Below are 18387 nucleotides of genomic sequence, written 5' to 3' on the forward strand. Positions count from 1 at the left end.
GATGGCGGCGGCGGCCGGCCCCGGGACGGCGCTGTCCCCGCGGCCGTGCGACAGCGACCCGGCCACCCCCGGAGCGCCGTCCCCGAAGGTGAGGAGCGGCGCCCGGTGGGGCGGGGACGGGACGGGGCCGCGGCGGCGGCGGGGCCGGGCCTCGGGGTTCCCGCCGGGACGAGCCGGAGGCCGCGGGCCCCCGAGGCCGCACCCCGCTCGGCCGCCGCGGCCCGGCCCCTGAGGCGGCGGGGGCGGCTTGGCCCCGCGGAGTGCGGGGCGGAGTGCGCGTCGCCGGGGTTCGGAGCGCGCCTGGCGGAAGCGGCGCCCGGGGCTGCGGCGTCCCGGCCGCGAGCCGGGAAACCGGCTCCGGAGGCTCCGGGGTGGCTGGCGTGGCTCTGCAAAGTGTTACCTCGCCGAGAACCAACCAGACAGCTGGAGCACAAGATAGTCCGTGAACTTAGTTTAGTAACTAGACCAGCACGCAGCCCTTCCAGTTTTTACTGCGAAACTCTTTTTGTGAATTGAAATGTTGTAGTCGGTGCGGTTTCCCGGAGGTAAGGGGACCGCGTGTTCAGCCGGAGGCGACTGGAGAGCAGCCAGGCTGCGCGGTGCAGCGCGTGTGCGCAGTCAGGGGTTTGGGGCAGAAGGTGGGGCCCGGGGGAAGCGGCCGCTGGGGGAGCCCGGGGAGAGCCGCGGGGGGCGCGCACCTGCGGCCTGGGCGCACCACCTGTGGCGCGGACTGCGGGCGGTCCCTAACGCTCCCCGCTCCAGCGCGCACCTGTGCGTGGAAGGGGCCGCAGCCCCGTGCTCCCTCGTGCTCCCAGGACCTCTGCCTAGCATTGCTGATAGCACGTGCAGAGCACTGCCTGTGAAACTCCGGTTTCAGCTTTTTTTGAGGACTTTGCATTTTTCACCTTTTTTGAGTGTTTCAACTTTTTAGCCAAGGGAAATATACTTAAATCGACGTTAAAACTCCTTAAAATGCTCAGTCGCAAGTAAAACAAAAAAATAAAATACTTGAATTTGCTTAAAGGGAGTTATTCCTGTAATACTGAATATGAAATGTCTCAGTTGTGAGTCTTGCTGTTAAATGTAAATGTTTGGAGAATACATTTATTCTTCTCCATCTCATACCTGGTTGCCTTTCTTAATAGGAATATAGAGTTCTTTAATTGAATGATTATATTATGCAGGAACTAAAAAAGGACAATATGCCATATATTTTACTGTTTGGGAAAGAATCTGAGTAAATTCCTAGTAGCTGGAGCCGTTTGAGACTTTCTGATTATCGTCACAGTTATATTAACTTTTGTAGGACACTTAATTATTTGCTAGGCCTTGCTCTAAGTGCTTCCCATGTATTTAACTCGTTTAATCCTTGCATCAGCCACACTATCCAGGCGGTACTATCATCTCAATTTTACAGATAAGGAGAGGCTCCCACAGCTTCCCTCAGCTAGTGGAGGACAGTGCCCAGTAAGATCCAAGTCCAGTTTTGGCACGCATGACCAATATAACTTATTACCTCTTTGTATTCTTCCACAGGATTGCATTCTTTTTAATATGTAACAAGAGCACCATGGTATTTAACAAAATTGTATTCATCTTACAAAGCTACATGTCCTTGATTTTTTTAAAAGTTATTTTTTGTAAGTCTTATAGTCATTAAGCCTTAGCTAATATGTGAATAAATCCATTTCCTAACATCTGATGCCTCATTCATGTTCTGAATGGAATGGTCCAACTTAGAGTCTTGATATTACTGTCTCATCACAGATAATGTTACCTAAAAATGCTTAAGCCTCTCCTCTTTTGGTGGAGATGTGTGTGTGTTGCTGTATAGATTGATAACTCTTATCAGGGAATATTCTCGCTAAATTTTTGCAATGTAAGAAAAAAAATTAACAGGATTGGTAATGTGTGTTTAGTCCTTGTATGCCCTTTTTTCACGGAAATAGAAGTATATAAGAGCCCATTAGAATAGTCCTGTCAACCAGCTATGAGTTGAGTTAAACACTAAATGATCCATACATTTTTTTCCCTAGCTGAGGTAGGAGGGTTTGCTTTAATTTTAGAGTGTTGCAGCAATTTTATGTGTTTTTAATGCACAGGGCATTTTAACTGCAGTTGGTAAAAAGCAAAAGTAGATTTAGATTTACAGGTTAATTAAAAATTTTCTTATTTTGATTGTATTGAAGATCACTTTTTTTTTTAGTTTTCTTCCAGGTCTTGCCATACCAAATTCTTGACCCCTGTTAATTATAATAGAAAGTTAACATTGTATAATCAATTGTCCTTAAAAAGCCTTTAAGTGGAGCCTTTTAGCAAGTCTGGGAAGATACATAATCATTCTTTCCTTATTTTTTTTATTGTTTCTCTTCTTATTTTTTGAATTTTTTAAATGTATAGGATGATAATGAAGATAATTCAAATGATGGGACCCAACCATCCAAAAGGAGGCGAATGGGCTCAGGAGATAGCTCTAGGAGTTGTGAGACTTCAAGTCAAGATCTTGGGTACTGTCATTTCATTGCTTAATAGTAGTTTTTGTGGTATGTTTCTCTTCTCTGCGATACCTCCCTCCTCCCCGGCCCCTGCACTGGCAAAGGCAGTTATTAGATATTGTAGAATATTTTTGTCATGTTTTACATATGACACCAACATTGCTTTTGTTACTCAGTGCAATTAAAACATGTTTTTATTGTGATAAAATACACATATAAAATTCACCATTGTAGTGATGTTTGGGTGTGTCACTCAGTGGCACGGTTATGTCCAGTGTCCTTCAGCTGCCACCTGCACCCTTCTCTATTGCTTCACCCCTGCACTGAAACGTCCTAGCCAGGAAGCAGTAACAGTTGCTGCTTCCCTCTTTCCCCAGCCCCTGGCAGCCACCATCCCCTTGCTGACATTTTGGATTTGCCTGTCCAGTGCACCTCGTGTAGATGGAATCATACAGTATTTGTCCTTTTATGTCTGGCTTCTTTCTCGGAAGTTCATCCATGTTGTAGCATGTGTCCGAATTTCCTTTCTCTTTAGGGCTGAACTGAGCTCCGTTGCGTGGATAGACCACCTCTTGTTTGTCCTTTCACCTGTGACGGACACTAGGGTTGTTTCCCACTTTGGGCTGTTGTGAACAGTGCTGCGGTGAACGTTGGTGTATAAATATGTGTTCAGTCCCTGTTTTCAGTCCCTTTGGGCGTATCCCTTGGAGAGGAGCAGCTGGATCGTAGAGTAGTTCTGTGTTTAGCACTTTGAGGACCTACCAAACTGCTTTCCACAGCGGACACATCATTTTCTGTTCCTACCAGCAGTGCAGTTTCCTTTGCCATTGGTTATGTCCCAGTTGTTCTGATAATAACCATCCTAAGAGATGTGAGGTGGCATCTCACTCTCGTTTCCATTTGAATTTCCGTAGTGACTAGTGATGTTGACCATCCTGTCAGTGCTTATTTGTGAATCTTTGGGGGAAATGTCTATTCAGGTGTTTTTGCCATTTTTAAATTGGGTTGTTTGTTTTGTTGTTGTTGAGTAGTGGAGTTTTTTATGCATTCTGGATATTAATCCCTTATCAGATACAGGATCTGCAGTTCTTTCTTCCTATTCTGTGGGTTGCCTTTTCACTCTGTTGAACAGTCCTAAAATGCACAAAATTTTTAATTTTGCTGAAGTTTAAATTACCTGTTTTTCTTTTGTTGCTCATGCTTTTGGTGTCATGTCTAGAACCCAATGCCAAATCTGAGATCAGGAAGAGTTACTCCTGTGTTTTTTTCTAAGAGTTTTCTGGTTTGGTTCTTGTACTGAGGTTGTTGATCTATTTTTGAATGTGATAGGAAGTAAGGGTCCAATTTCATACTTTTGCATTTGGATATCTAATTTCCCAGCACTATTTTTGAGAAAACTCTACTTTTTGTTTGTTACTTTTAATTGGATGCATAAAATAGTGTCACGTTCTTGCCTCTATTGTCCAGTGGTGACATTTAGAGGTTGAGTTGGCCAGGCCCAGAGATCTGTCGTTGGCTCTTCAGGGTTGGGATTGGTCCACGGTACACTGGAACCATCAAACCAGGTCTGTTCTGTGCTTCTGGCCTGTGGAGTCTATGAGAACAAACAGTTATGGTTTATAGTTCAGCTCTTTGAGAAACACGTTTGGGGAGTTCTGCTTTCTTAGCTGTTTGACTCACTGAACAGCAGGTGGGAAACGAGTTGGTGACTTTGTACTTTGGGCGGATGAAATAGCGGTATGGGCATGAAGCTCAAGAGAGGGAATTCAGAAAGAATATCACCACCGTTTTGTTTTGGCCTTATAGATCTCTTAACACTACAAAATTCCTTGACTGCTGACAGTTGTGAGTCTTGGTTCTTTGGGGTGTGTTCCAGTGTTCCAGTGTACTGTTTTGTTTGGTATCACACGCTTGCTTCCTTTCCCTCTGCCTGTTTGTGATGTTCTTGGACGCACAAGATGGTAGGAACTTGTATGTATGGCAGAGTCAGAAGACTGAATCAGAGAATTTAAATAATTAAAGTAGTTCTCCAAATTCCTAAAAATGAAACTCCTCAAAAATAAATCCTTAAAATAAAAATGATTAAAACTTAATAAAAGCCACATTTAAGGCATAATACATATTTCTGTGCTTAGCTTTAGCTACTATCCAGCAGAAAATTTGATAGAGTACAAATGGCCACCTGATGAAACAGGAGAATACTATATGCTTCAAGAACAAGTCAGTGAATATTTGGGTGTGACCTCCTTTAAACGGAAATATCCAGGTATTAAGTCTTAGTTTATGTAACAGATTAAATCTAACTTTTAACTAAATAGTAATTATTTTTGATAGGTTATCAACTTCTGAATATTTGAGTATGGAATATTTGTAATGTACTGTATGTTCTTCTGCTGGCTGATTTTCCTCTCTGCTGTCACCCAACGTTTCTCTCCACTCTCAGTTTGCTCTTATGCCTTATAAATGGACTTAAAAGCAAAATGTGGAAGGTGAATTTCCTGGGGAAAGTCTTAGAAAAAGTCATGTTATGGCCGAAAGCAGCAGGAGTTTGATTCTTTCCCATTGCTTGCTGGCCTGAGCGAGGGAGGCAGCTGCACGGGGCTGTGTCTCCATTTGAGAAAAGCTGTCTGTGCAACTAAGTTACTATTCTTGCTTTGGGTTATTCTGTTTTCAACTTTAATTTAGCTTTTATTCCTTGAATTTGTAAGATTGTTTGCGTGGTCTCTTTAGTAATCTTTGGAATATATAACACACAGTACTTTTTTAAGTCCATGAAGAATTTAACTTTTTAAAAAATCTTAAGGTTTTTAAGTTTTTAAAAGTTTTACAAATGCATAATGTTATAAATGTAAAAGACTATTTTTAATAGTCTTTTGTTCTTTTTTTTGGAGATTTAGAGCGACGAGATTTGTCCCATAAGGAGAAACTCTACCTGCGGGAGCTGAATGTCATCACAGAGACGCAGTGCACTCTAGGTAACAGAGGCTTTGAATGGGAATTCTGAAAGCTAGATGTTTATGAGGTGATATTGGATGGGTATTTGTCCTTTTTCCTAAAGTATTTTACAAAATTAATGAGATAGATTGAATTATTTAAATGCTAAATTGTTTATTTTTGGTTTTTGTTAAAATATAAAGGAGAATGACATAACAATATTTCACAGAAATGTCCGTGTGTGTGGTGTGCTAAATTTGTATAGTAGTTTTAAAAAGTATTGTCTTTATCTCTTATAAGGCACATTTTGCTCTGTTTTTAGTTCTGTAGGCTTATCTCCATGCTTTGTTTCCAGTTTTTCTTTAATAAACATTTTAACGCGCCGTGGCACTTTTTAACATAAAACCATGGGTGTTCATCACAACAGTTGATATGATCGGATGCTCTGAGTTTTGAAAATTGCCTGTATGACTTGTATGTGTGTGCTGATGCTTCTCTTGGAATTTAAATGGACTCTTTGTAATATTTCTAGTGTATTGAATTTGAAGACTAAGTACTGCAGTATATTGAAAAACTCTTGTTTTTGTCTAATATCTTTCCTTAGTTAAGGATATTAGATTAAGGATAATCCTTAATCCTCAATGGCCTAAGTTAGTATGCATCATTATTTAGCCATTGTTTTTAGTAAAGGGATATATGTTTATAGTACATTGAATCTTAAAAAAAATGTGGTTCAAAAATTGATTTATTTTCCTTTGCAACTTTGATGAGCTTTTTTAAAAAAATTGTTTGACTTTATATTATGAATATTGTTTTTTATTATTTTCAAATATATTACAATATTTTCCCTTGACTACTGGAATATTTTAAATGTAGAGTAGATTAAAGGAAAAGCAAATTTTTAAAAGTAGTTTTGTTCACTTAGCCTTAAAAGAGCTTTTTTTTTTAACTATTTTTTTGGTCTAAAATAGGTTTAACAGCATTGCGCAGTGATGAAGTGATTGATTTAATGATAAAAGAATATCCAGCCAAACATGCTGAATATTCTGTTATTTTACAAGAAAAAGAACGTCAGCGAATTACAGATCATTATAAAGAGTATTCTGTAAGTATTGAGGTGATTGGCATCTCTTATTTGGTTTGGGGAGAATGACATTTTGTAAAGTTGTATGTGACTTCCAACTGTAATATTTTTATTTCAGCAAATGCAACAACAGAATACTCAGAAGGTTGAAGCCAGCAAAGTGCCTGAGTACATTAAGAAAGCTGCCAAAAAAGCAGCTGAATTTAACAGCAACTTAAACCGGGAACGTATGGAAGAAAGAAGAGCTTATTTTGACTTGCAGACACACGTAGGGCTGCTTAACTTTATTAGTTCCTGAACCTCACTTTGTGCTTGTTAGGGTGGAGTGCTCAGCGCCTCCTTTATTCAACCGTTGTTTTTTTTTTTCTGCTGGCAGCGTGTCCTTTTCTGCCCCAGAACTTAAGATATAATTTTTAACATATGCCAGTAATACTCTGCTCACTTCTGTGTATGTGTGTGTGTGTGTGTGAGGGAGGTGTCTTTTGCTCTGTAGTTGACTTTTGCTTGTCCCAAGGGTTGTTTTAAGAAATTTCCATCTTAATTCACTTAATACTCACAGTTGCCATGTGAGGTTGAAGCTAGTATTCTTCTCATTTCATAGATGAGGATGCCGTATGCGTTGCCCAGGTCCCCTTGCTCGTCAGCGGTGGGCAGAAGCACACTACGTTTCCCTCAGCAGTGATGGCTGTGGCAAAGAGCCAGACACAGTTCCCATGTACAGCTAGAAACACCCTCCTGTCCCCTTGGGTTCTAGTTCTATCCTGTGTTTCTAGCCTTTGGCGGGGAGGAGCACAGTGGAGAACAAGAGCTGTTGTGTTCCTAAAACCTTGATTCCTAGCGTGGAATCAGTTTTGTATTTCTCTTCACATTAACCCAGGTTATCCAGGTGCCTCAAGGGAAGTACAAAGTGTTACCGACAGAGCGAACCAAGGTCAGTTCTTACCCAGTGGCCCTCATCCCCGGACAGTTCCAGGAATATTACAAAAGGTATTCATTGGTTTTATGACCATTACTATTGGGTATTGCTGAGGGACTTGAGAGTCTGGCATACTTGCCTCCAAAGAGTTTGGCATGTGTCTGTATTCTCTCTGACTTCTGCGGCTCTGCACACAGAAGAACCCCCTTCAGGCAGTGCTTGAACGTCTGCTGTCTGCTGACAAGGCCCAGGCTGCCCATCTCCCCGCCCACCTGCTTGTGTTTCTGTGGGCAGGCGTCAGAGGCTCTAAAGCACCCCAGGCCTCAATCTGTACCTGTGTCACTTGAAAGCTTGTTGGGAATGCAGACTCCCGGGCACAACCCCAGACCTGCTCCCTCGGGAAGCACTGACTTATTCGGCAGAGCAGATGAAGGAAGGAGCGGAGGGGCTGCCGGGCGGCCACGGCCACCTGCTTGTTCCAGCCACACCGCCGGCCTGGCTGCTACTTCCACACAGGGTGGCAAGAGGGCTGCTTACCTCTGAGTCCCAGCCGGGATGTAACTGAAAACCAGGCTAACAGGGTCATTTTATTTGAAAATCTCAGCTTTTACTTCAGCCTTAAACCTTATGTTCTTGAGGAAAGAGACTGTTCTTTAAGGAATAGTATTTAAAATAGACTATAGGATCCTACTATTTGAAAGCCAAATTTAAATCATGCGTTAGCAGATTTTAATTTCACTTTTGGGTCAGCAAATTATTAAAAGTGATATGCCAGGGTACCAATCCCTTTGCTTTTTGCTATCTTAGTTGAGGGAGATGCAGATCCAGTGCCCACTCCTAAACTCAGGTTTCAGGGTGTGGACAGGGTGTGACATGGGAGAGGGCCGGCCTGTGGGTGGGTGCCATCTGACTCAGGGTCAGGGGCTGCTGATCTCTCATTTCAGACACAATAGATGATTGATTTGGTTTCTTAAATAATGTCATGGACCACGTGCTGCCGTGCATTGCAAGTGTCAGTTGATAAAATCCTCACCTCCGTCTGTGAGGTGGACGCATGTCATACTCATTGTGCATGTGAAGCAGCAGTGGACCCAGAAGCGGTGATAACGTAGGGAGTGAGGGGTGGGGCGCTCAGGGGGCGTGGGTTTTGTGCACAGTCCTTAATTGCCACAGTTCCACTTTAGTCTGCTGACTTTTTTTTTTTTTTTTTCCTCTTTTTGGGTTGAGGATGAAGGAGAGAGACATATCTTTTGATAATAAGAATCAAATGTGTATATTAAACTCATAGCCTGGTGCAAAAGATGTTTAGGCTTTTTATTTATTACTTTTCCTTACTTGATACAAAATGAAAACTTACTTGTTACATCTGTAATCATTTTCCAAAAGTATTTGGGGTTAATTGAGAAGATTAAGGCTATGTTTGAAACTTGTGGATTAGATCATTCATATTAATCAAAAGACAACTGACAGTCATCTCTCTGAACCTCAGGTACTCACCAGATGAGCTGCGGTATCTGCCGTTAAACACCGCACTTTATGAGCCCCCTCTGGATCCTGAGCTCCCGGCCCTAGACAGCGATGGTGATTCAGATGATGCCGAGGATGGTCAAGGCGATGAGAAACGGAAACATAAAGGCACTTCGGTAGGAACATTGATCTTTACTAGGAGGTGTCTCCTTCCCTTTGAGTTTTTGCTAATTGCTTTCCCAGATGTTGAATTGAACTTGTATCACCATCCTCTTTTTGAAAAAGGACAGTTGCATATAATTTCCTGAATGCTTTCATCAAGAAAATTATTTATTGTATGCATTGGTGTAGACAGGCTGTGGATGGCCTTTGGTAAGTTTTATTTTTAAAGTTGTCTTTAAAGTTATCACAGGCAGGTTAGGAAAGGGCACCGGACATGAGTTTACAATCCTATATTGAACTATCTTGGTTTTGGGAGCACATTAACTTGTGTTCCTATTGCTTAATTTTTTTTTGTTTTTTAATATTTTACTTATTTATTAGAGAGAGACAGATACAGCAACAGAGAGCACAAGCGGGGAAGAGAGGGAGAAGCAGGGTCCCCGCTGAGCAGGGATTCCCCACACAGGGCTCGATCCCAGGACCTTAAGATCTGAGCCAAAGGCAGATGCTTCACTGACTGAGCCACCCAGGTGCCCATCCTATTGCTTAATTAATAATTTAGATTTCCTATAGGAAAATGTGAAGGTGACTGGTATGTTGTGCTATTAGGTAGGTTTTCTTGTATGACTTTTTTTTTTTTTTTAAAGCAAAATGCAGTTGCATGACTGGGGAGTGTTGGTGTGCTTGGTGGAAGTGAAGGAGAACAAAACCACGATGTCAGAGGATTCTGATCTGATTTAGCGTGGTGCACTGAGCAGCCAGCCTGAACCTGAGAATGTGCTACCATTCGATGTGCAGTAAATCTTTTGTCACCAGCACCTTCTAAAACATTTAATGATACATGTTACATAAACTAAGATGCTATTCAAGTATTAAAGGATGGTACCACTTTTCTCCTGTCTTACTGGTGAAAGGGTTGCTGTGGTGTGAACAGGGTCTGTTGACTTTCCCTCACTCTGCTTGTCAGAGTATAAATTAATCCAACATTTCAGGAGAGTATTTAACAGTAAAACCAAGATTTTTGACTTCCACAGAATTTGACCTAGCAAATATATTAACAGAATTTACCTGAAGGACAATAATTAGGACAAAAAATGGCCATTGGAGTGTTAACTGTATTTTTTTTTTTTTTTTTTTTAAAGATTTTATTTATTTGACAGAGAGAGACACAGCGAGAGAGGGAACACAAGCAGGGGGAGTGGGAGAGGGAGAAGCAGGCTTCCCGCCGAGCAGGGAGCCCGATGCGGGGCTCGATCCTAGGACCCTGGGATCATGACCTGAGCTGAAGGCAGACGCTTAACGACTGAGCCACCCAGGCGCCCCACTGTATTTTTTTTATAATGGAAATTAGGAATAATTTTAATGTTCACAGTAAGTGATATATTACATTTACATGACAGAAATGAAGTTCAAAGAATATTAAATGATGTGATAAAATGCACATAATACTTAAAACAATTGAAAAACACATGCATACACACTCAGTGTAATCCAGTTGTGTGTGTGTGTGTGTGTGTGTGTTTTTAAGATCATGTTTAAGATTTATTTATTTTAGAGGAGTGGGGGAGGGGCAGAGGGAGAGGGAGAGAGAATCTTAGACTCCGCACTGAGCCTGGAGCCCGATGCAGGGCTCGATCTCACGACCCTGAGATCATGACCTCAGCGGAAACCAGGAGTCGATCACTTAACTGACTTAGCCACCCAGGTGCCCCACCTGTTTTGTGTTCTAAAAAAATGAGGGGTATGTGTAGATAGGTGTGTGTATGAATGTGTGAATGTGTGACTCTGGGTATTTATATGCAGACACACACCTGGAAAAAATTAAAAGGAGATGCATTCATGTTCCCAGTAGTTGTCTCAGAATGTTTATCAAAGTAGTTATGGATAACCTAATTTTTTCAGTTATTAATTTTCATAATTTATATGAACATAGCATTTTTATTTTAATTAGAAAATTTTAAATTAAAAAATGAAGAATTAAATATTCAGATATCGAACTCCTAAACTTGAACATCTAAAATATGTCAGATACTGTCGTAAAGGCTCAGCGATACTGGTGCTTGCATGGAATACAAGTGAGTGCTTGAAGAACTCTAATGACATTTATTACTCAGTAAAGAATACCCACCCTTATTTAAGACAGTTTATTTTTTGAGCAGTTTTTTGTCTGAAACAAACAATGCCCCCCGTGACACGGCACAATGGTGTCGAAGCACTGAAGCAGATAGTTCTGGTCGTGTTACGTCAGAGAACGGTGGATTAAGGTACTAGCTGGTGTAAATGGAATTAGCTCTATGCTTTCATGTATTTATAACACAGGTAGGTGATTCTTAACATGACTTCTTTTAGTCGGCACTGGAAAAAGTTTTCTTATATTTACAGTTATCTTTTTATTTTTACATTGATGGAACTTTAAAACTTTTTACAAATCACACTCAAGTCTATGTGAATTCCAAGGGATCTTTGTTTGTGCTTTTGACCTCCAGGACAGCTCCTCCGGCAACGTGTCTGAAGGGGAAGGCCTTCCCGACAGCCAGGAGGAGCCTTTCCAGGGAAGACAGAGATCCAAGGACAAAGCTGCTACTCCAAGAAAAGATGCTTCCAAACGTTCTGTACTGTCCAAGTCAGTCCCTGGGTACAAGGTAGAAGAAAAAAGCCCCTGACTCCGCTTCCTTCCTGACCAGCCTCTCTCCCCGAGATAGTTTAACTTTGACTTTCAAAGTTGTGGAGCTCTGCCTGCTGCACTTCACTAGCTGTTCTGTGCTGTGTGCCCTCTGTCAGCTTCCTTCTTTTTTGCTTTATTTTCCTGGTGGCTTTTCTGTCACTTTTGCCTATGGTTCAGCTTCTGTTTTCTGTAGATGTACAATTTATAAGAAAATCTTTTTTTGTTTTTTAAACAATAACCAGGCAAGTATGGGTTTTTAAAAATTCATTTCATAGGCAGAACTTTATATTTTGTTTCTTTGGAGTAAAGATCCTAATTATCTGATATTTACAATATCCTAGTATTTAGTATAGCTGAACATGCTAAGCTGTAAAGGATGGGTGGATAGACTCTTAGAATAAGCTGCCTCTCCTGGAGAAAGATCTGGGTTTAATCTAAAGATTATTCGATCCATTGGCCAAATTCAGCTAACTCTGCGATAGAAAATAGTAAAACCTGTTATTTACATTATGGTGATTTTTAGCTTAACCTTGGCAAATAGCCTCTATGACTCTATGACCAGGATTTAAGCATTATTTAGTGATGTAATCTGGGTTATATATATAGATATATATATACACACATATATATATACACTTGTGAACTTCTGGTCTGGCTCTTCTCAGAGTAAGGTAGTATGTTATCAGCAATATTATTGTTATCGTCCTCCCCTTCCAAGGGCTAGGTGAGAGGTGAGTAGCCCTATCCCTACATGATGGGGGTTTAGGAATGTCCTGGAGGGGGTGAAATCAGCCGCATGGTTTTATGTTCTGGATGGTAATAGTAAAATAGACCACTCATATGGTCTGGAGTATATCTGAATATGCCTTTAACTGTGGTTATGAAGGTGTTTTGAAGGAACGTTTTAGAGTAAGGTGATGGAGCAGTTTTGCTGAATGGAATTGTTAAAAGCATCTTGTCGTGGGTCAGGATTGTGGTCACAGTGGACGATCTAGAGGAACAGGTGCACACGGGCTGCCAGCCAACTTCCCTTCCTCAGCCGGACCCTTCTAGCAATCTGCTTACCTTTCTTTTCCTGAAGTAAACAAAGCAACTTAACAAATTAGTGTTTAATTTAATCCATATTTAATTTGAAAATGTCATTACATAATCAATTTAAAAATCCATGTTTTTTCAGCCTATGGCAAGCAAATCTTAAGCTTCATTTGGCAAGGGTTGGCTTCTAAGGATGGCTTCAACAGGCTGCAGCTGTGTGTTTTTTATACTTGTTTTTACATAGATAGCTTACCTAATTTTTTAAACGTAAGATGTAAATTAATGCTTAATAATTGAAAGCAAATGAACTCCAAAGGTTAAATCTTGGAAAGTTAGCCTGGTGTGTGTGCTGCTGGTCTTGTGATGGGAGTCACAGCTCAGAGCACACTGTCAGCATTAAGGAGACCTTTCATAATAAGCCTGGGTTCATCATGGGTTCAGAGGAGCGAATGGTGAAGTAGATGTTTTAATAGAGGCTGAAAATGAATTATTCCACAGTATCATTGATTTAATCTAGAAGAAATCCTATAGATTGACCTAAATTGATATTACTCAAGGGAGTGTAATATGCAAAATACACATTTTATAATTTCTGTGAACATTTTTAGTACCTAAAAATGTTTCAGGTATTTCAAAGTTTGGAACAACCAGTATCTAGACTTAATACATTAATGTGAACATGTTTATTAAAAGTAACCTCTGTATGAAAAATATTAATAAGCCAAGATGTGCCTAAATATTAGGGTACTTCAAGCTGAAGGTCATATATATAAATATGTTGGAGTTAAGAAAAATGACGACGTATCTGATGTCTTGCTTAATAAGATTCACTAGTGCTTGCCCTTAATTTGTAGGACAGTATTGTTTAGGTTACATTAACCTGCAATTAAAGCATAATTGTTAGGATTCAGGCCTATGTGACAAGTTTATAATTAAAATCTATACTATATTAGTGCTACCGTGAAAGTCTCACTTATCTTTGGTTATTTCTCAAGCAGGAAAGTCAGTGTATTGTGAGCCTTTTATTTGAGATGCTGAGAACCATTAGGATGAGTATTTTAATTTTCTTATCAATAGTGAAACTTTGATGTTGTTGCGGTTACTAGAAGTAGAACTGACTGACAGACATAGGGTTCTGTTCCATCAGTCTTCGTGGGAGTTCTGCACACTGTTCCTTCCTCCTCCATCAGAGGGGTCTCCTTCAGAGACTAGCTTCCCAGCTGGCGGTCCTGGGTGTGAGCAGGGTGGCTTCTCAGAGAGCTCAGAGTGCTTGCGTGAACAAAGGATTGCCATAGGAAATGCTACAAAGCTCTGTCTCTCTCTCTTTCTCTCTCTCTTCTCCACCCCGTCACTCCCTCTTTTCATCAAGATGAAGACTATTGGGTAAGAAACATTTTAAATGGTTTAACAAAATATTATGATTTTAAGCTTAGAAGTAAACCTAGAATTTTCTTTGTCCCTTTTTTATCATAGGTGTTTAATGTATATTTTAATGGCTGTAGAACTTGAATTGCTCTAGAATGTGAATGACTAGCCTTGTGTTTGATTCCTTTTTGACTTTTGTAAAGGATTTCCTATGAGGAGTTCTTTTAGAATTTAATACTATGTAGTTACTTCCCTGACGTTAGTGAGAGATACTCGAATACTTGGTATATGCTGGTATCTGACTTCGACCACAAGTATTAAGTAAGTCTTTCACGTCCAGTGCAGGGGCCATAACCAACAGAGCTCTTACTTTGGTGTATTGAGAGGTAGCTTTCTGCTGCATATTATGGCAGTTACAGATGTGGTCATCACTGGGTCAGAACTCGGATCATAGAAGTGCACTTCTAGCTCTTCTGTATTTAAGTGTAGGAAGCACAGTGAGAACCTCCTGCTTAGAAAGTAGCAGCAACAACGGAGGGTGACTGCACCGCACGACGCACACGGTGTGAGCCTGGGACACTATCCTTTTGTTGGGGGAGCAGGGTATGCAGACACACAGGACATGTAGAATAGTGAACGGTAAAGCTTTATGTGTATGTTTTAACTTCCATGATATTTATTATTTTGTAGAGACATTTGTGATTGTTTAGTTATTGTTATTATATTTATGTATAAGGTTGACTTTTTTTTAAATAAATAAGCCAAAAATTATTTTTGAATGCCTCTGTCATCTTTTGCAAAGAAAGACAATTTAAGACATAAAAAATTTAAAGAATTAAGAACAAATTGTTTAGGCCTAACAGGTTTTGAAGGCGGCAGTGAGACATTTCAAAGCTGGAATGCTATATACAAAGTTGGAGTTTCCTTTAGGCTCCTCTTTGATTTAGTAACTTAGGAGAGGGAAATAGAAGATGTATTTGGCTGGGTTGGAATAAAACAGAAATACCACAATCCTGTTGAAGAGAATCTCCCCGCAGGTCATGTATACACGTACGCCCCTGGCCCATCTCCTACTTGGCCCATGCTTGCTCTTCTTTTTCTGCCACCATTACTTACGTATTCAAATAGCATGAATGAACATCATCTTATTATGGTCAAAGCTGTGATGTTTGTATGTTCTCCCTCCCCTGATAATTGTAGGTGCTGTGAATCTTTTCTTCTTTGTCCTTTTCCATGTGTTGCTAAGTGTTTTTTAAAGCCCAAATACTTTCATTGGATTGAGCAAGGCTTTAATCTGAAAAATGAATGGTACTCAAGAATATGAGGGTGTCTATAATTTTTTAAGTGATGATTTTTTTTTTGCTCGTCTGAAAACTTACTTTCCTCTTCTATGTTTTGTATCTCCTATGGAATGCTTTTCCCCTAAGCACAGGCTCTTTTATTATTAGATATGGAAAGGGAATAATAGCTTGGTTTCCAGAAACATTTATGCACATGACAATGTATGGATGAGACATCTTTCAATTAAAAATGTTAAAACATATTGATTCTTGTAACTTAGATTTTATAGATCTGTTTTTACAACTTTGGAAAATAATCGTTTTTTAAACAAAACCAGTATATAAGCTGCTTAACACGGAGCCTTCCATTTTTCAGTAAGCCTGACTATACATGTAAATGGTCATTCGGTACTTGGATTTTCTCTTCCGGTTAATAGTGCAATTTGACATTGTAGTCTTCCCTTCCAGTTCATTATACAGACCTTACTGTGCACGTAGGGAGTGTAGAATGCTACATTTAATCCTGACATGAGATCACGCTGTTGACAGAATTTTTAAACGAAATCTAAGGCTTTAGTCAGTAGGCCATCATATGTTGAAAGCTGGCTTTCTCAAGTGAGGTCTTTCAAAAAGGTCCTCATAAGTAAAGATATGGCAGTAACAATTCCTTATGAACCCATAGTAAGTTCTTCTGGCATGAATTTATAGCCCTCTTCTACCCTTCCAGCCAAAGGTCATTCCAAATGCTCTATGTGGAATTTGTCTGAAGGGTAAGGAGTCCAACAAGAAAGGGAAGGCTGAATCACTTATACACTGCTCCCAGTGTGAGAATAGTGGTAAGTACTAATGTGTCTTCTTAACATTTTAACCGCCCTATTTGTTGCCTCAAAAACGAGGGGTTTTAGTTGTCAGACCTGAATCAAAGAATCATCTCATATATAGGGTAACGTGTGAGGCATAGAAAAGCAGCCCATGTATTTTCCTCTACTTCTTGTATTTTCATTTCTTTGGTGATTAAACATTGTAGCCATTCTCGAGAACTCCAAGCAAACTAGCATTTTATTATGCCATATTAAATTCAAACTTCTATTGTGAAATACTAATGCTGGTTTTGGTTTAGGCCATCCTTCTTGCCTGGATATGACCATGGAGCTTGTTTCTATGATTAAGACCTACCCATGGCAGTGTATGGAATGTAAAACTTGCATTATATGTGGACAACCCCACCACGAAGAAGAAATGATGTTCTGTGATGTGTGTGACAGAGGTTATCATACTTTTTGTGTGGGCCTTGGTGCTATTCCATCAGGTAAAGACTGAAAAAAGGAGGAACATTATCTTTGAGTGGAGGGACTTTCCCAGCCTTTTTTTAAAGGCTCTGCATAAACACCTTAAGGATCCTTCTGTTCATAAGAAGTGACCAAAGCTGTGATTATCCAGATAACATCCGCCTGCTTTTCATCCCTAGGTAATCCAACTAAAGGACAAATGGGATGTCAAAGTGCCCCATCCAAGTATTGGAAGTAGAGTTCAATGTAGAGTGAACTCATGTCTTTCTACTGAAAGAACTAAAGCAAGACCATCAATTTGTTTCAAAGCCTTGATTTTATTTTTATATCATCTATTCAGAAACTTAACAAAAATGACTGCTATGCCTTTATAAATATTAAACCAGATTTCTATAAAATGAGGCAGCATGACAATTCCAGGTAACTTTGGAATGAACACAGAGTTGAAGAATAAATCACAGTACTTGGACTAAAATATTACACATAATTGTGTAAATCTGAACTTATTTGCATAGTTAACACTGCATAATACTTTTATAAAATATATGCCAAGAACTAAGTTTCCTGGGAATCATTAAGAAGCAGGCAACTTGAAGTTCTGTAGTTAAGTCAGATGGAGTACATGGTACAGTTTATCACTGATCAGTTTAAAGTGCTGTGTCTGGTACACCAGGCCTTGGGAGTTGCCACTGAGCAGCAGAGAAAAGGGCTGGAAAGTAAGCCAAGCTCTCTAACAGGTTTTATATGAGGTTTGTAGTATTGAACTCTGCAAGTAGGATAGTGTTTAGGTTTCAGAAAGGATTGTAATAATTTTTTAAAGTCCGTATCATTGTATAGAATCGCTCCTCCCACCCCACCCCCCATTGGTACAGAATTTCATATGGTATTGATTACACTGATGAAGGGAAGTTTACATTTTTCTCCTTAAGAAACTCATTAGTGTCCTACACATCACAAATCCACAGAGAAATATCATTAGTGATAGCTAAGGAAGGAGAGCCAAATGGGTTTAAAATTCAGTCCTAAAGAATTAAATTTCGTACTATATTAACTAACAATTTTTCTCCTAGGTCGCTGGATTTGTGACTGTTGTCAGCGAGCCCCCCCAACACCCAGGAAAGTGGGCAGAAGGGGGAAAAACAGCAAAGAGGGATAAAATATGGATTTAAATGAAATATTTGGTGCCAACTTATTTACATTCTCAATTTTATGCCAATAAAAGATTCTGAAATTAACTATGTGCTTAAAATCTGCAAGTTGATTTATTTGTTATAAGCCACTTTTACTCTTGAAACCAATTACAAGTAGAGAAATAACAGTTCATTTTCCAAAAGTTTCTTTTAATCTCTTAGTACTTTGGCTCTACCCAGAAATTCAGTTGGAAATATTAGGCAGTTTAATTGAAATACTCAACTATTTCTCCATTGACCTGAAAGTGACTAGTATTTGCATGAAATTTTCCTAGTCTATATTGTTTCTGGCCTATGGTGGGTAGCCTAACAGTTATTTTAATGATAGAAGAATTTTAAATAGGTAGCCCAAGGTGATAACCAATGACCTGATGAGATTCGGAACCTGGGTCTGCCAGGAAATCTGTCTGGAGACGGGTGCCCACTTGACCTGGAGAACAGGCATGGGGCTTTTGCCCCAATCCCCAGAAATCATTACATTTCAGACTTGCTTTTAGTAACTCTT

General features: G+C 40.0%; 1 protein-coding gene across 2 annotated transcripts; it reads left to right on the forward strand.

The window, feature by feature from the left end:
* The first annotated feature begins 1 nt into the window (after window position 1).
* Window positions 2–17911, forward strand: PHF10 (PHD finger protein 10). 2 transcript variants are annotated; one of them, XM_032407460.1, is made up of 12 exons: window positions 2–88; window positions 2401–2507; window positions 4631–4761; window positions 5387–5470; window positions 6401–6534; window positions 6632–6781; window positions 7391–7500; window positions 8919–9072; window positions 11545–11700; window positions 16131–16239; window positions 16524–16712; window positions 17763–17911. In XM_032407460.1, the coding sequence occupies exons 1-12, from the start codon at window positions 2–4 to the stop codon at window positions 17846–17848; spliced, it is 1497 nt and encodes a 498-aa protein (XP_032263351.1). In that variant the 3' UTR covers window positions 17849–17911. The 2 variants fall into 2 exon arrangements, with proteins under 2 accessions (XP_032263351.1, XP_032263352.1); XM_032407461.1 differs by having other exon boundaries at window positions 5393–5470.
* Window positions 17912–18387: the final 476 nt, after the last annotated feature.

The sequence above is a fragment of the Phoca vitulina genome, unplaced genomic scaffold, assembly GCF_004348235.1.
Source record: "Phoca vitulina isolate PV1807 unplaced genomic scaffold, GSC_HSeal_1.0 scaffold9, whole genome shotgun sequence".
NCBI classification, from domain to species: domain Eukaryota; kingdom Metazoa; phylum Chordata; class Mammalia; order Carnivora; family Phocidae; genus Phoca; species Phoca vitulina.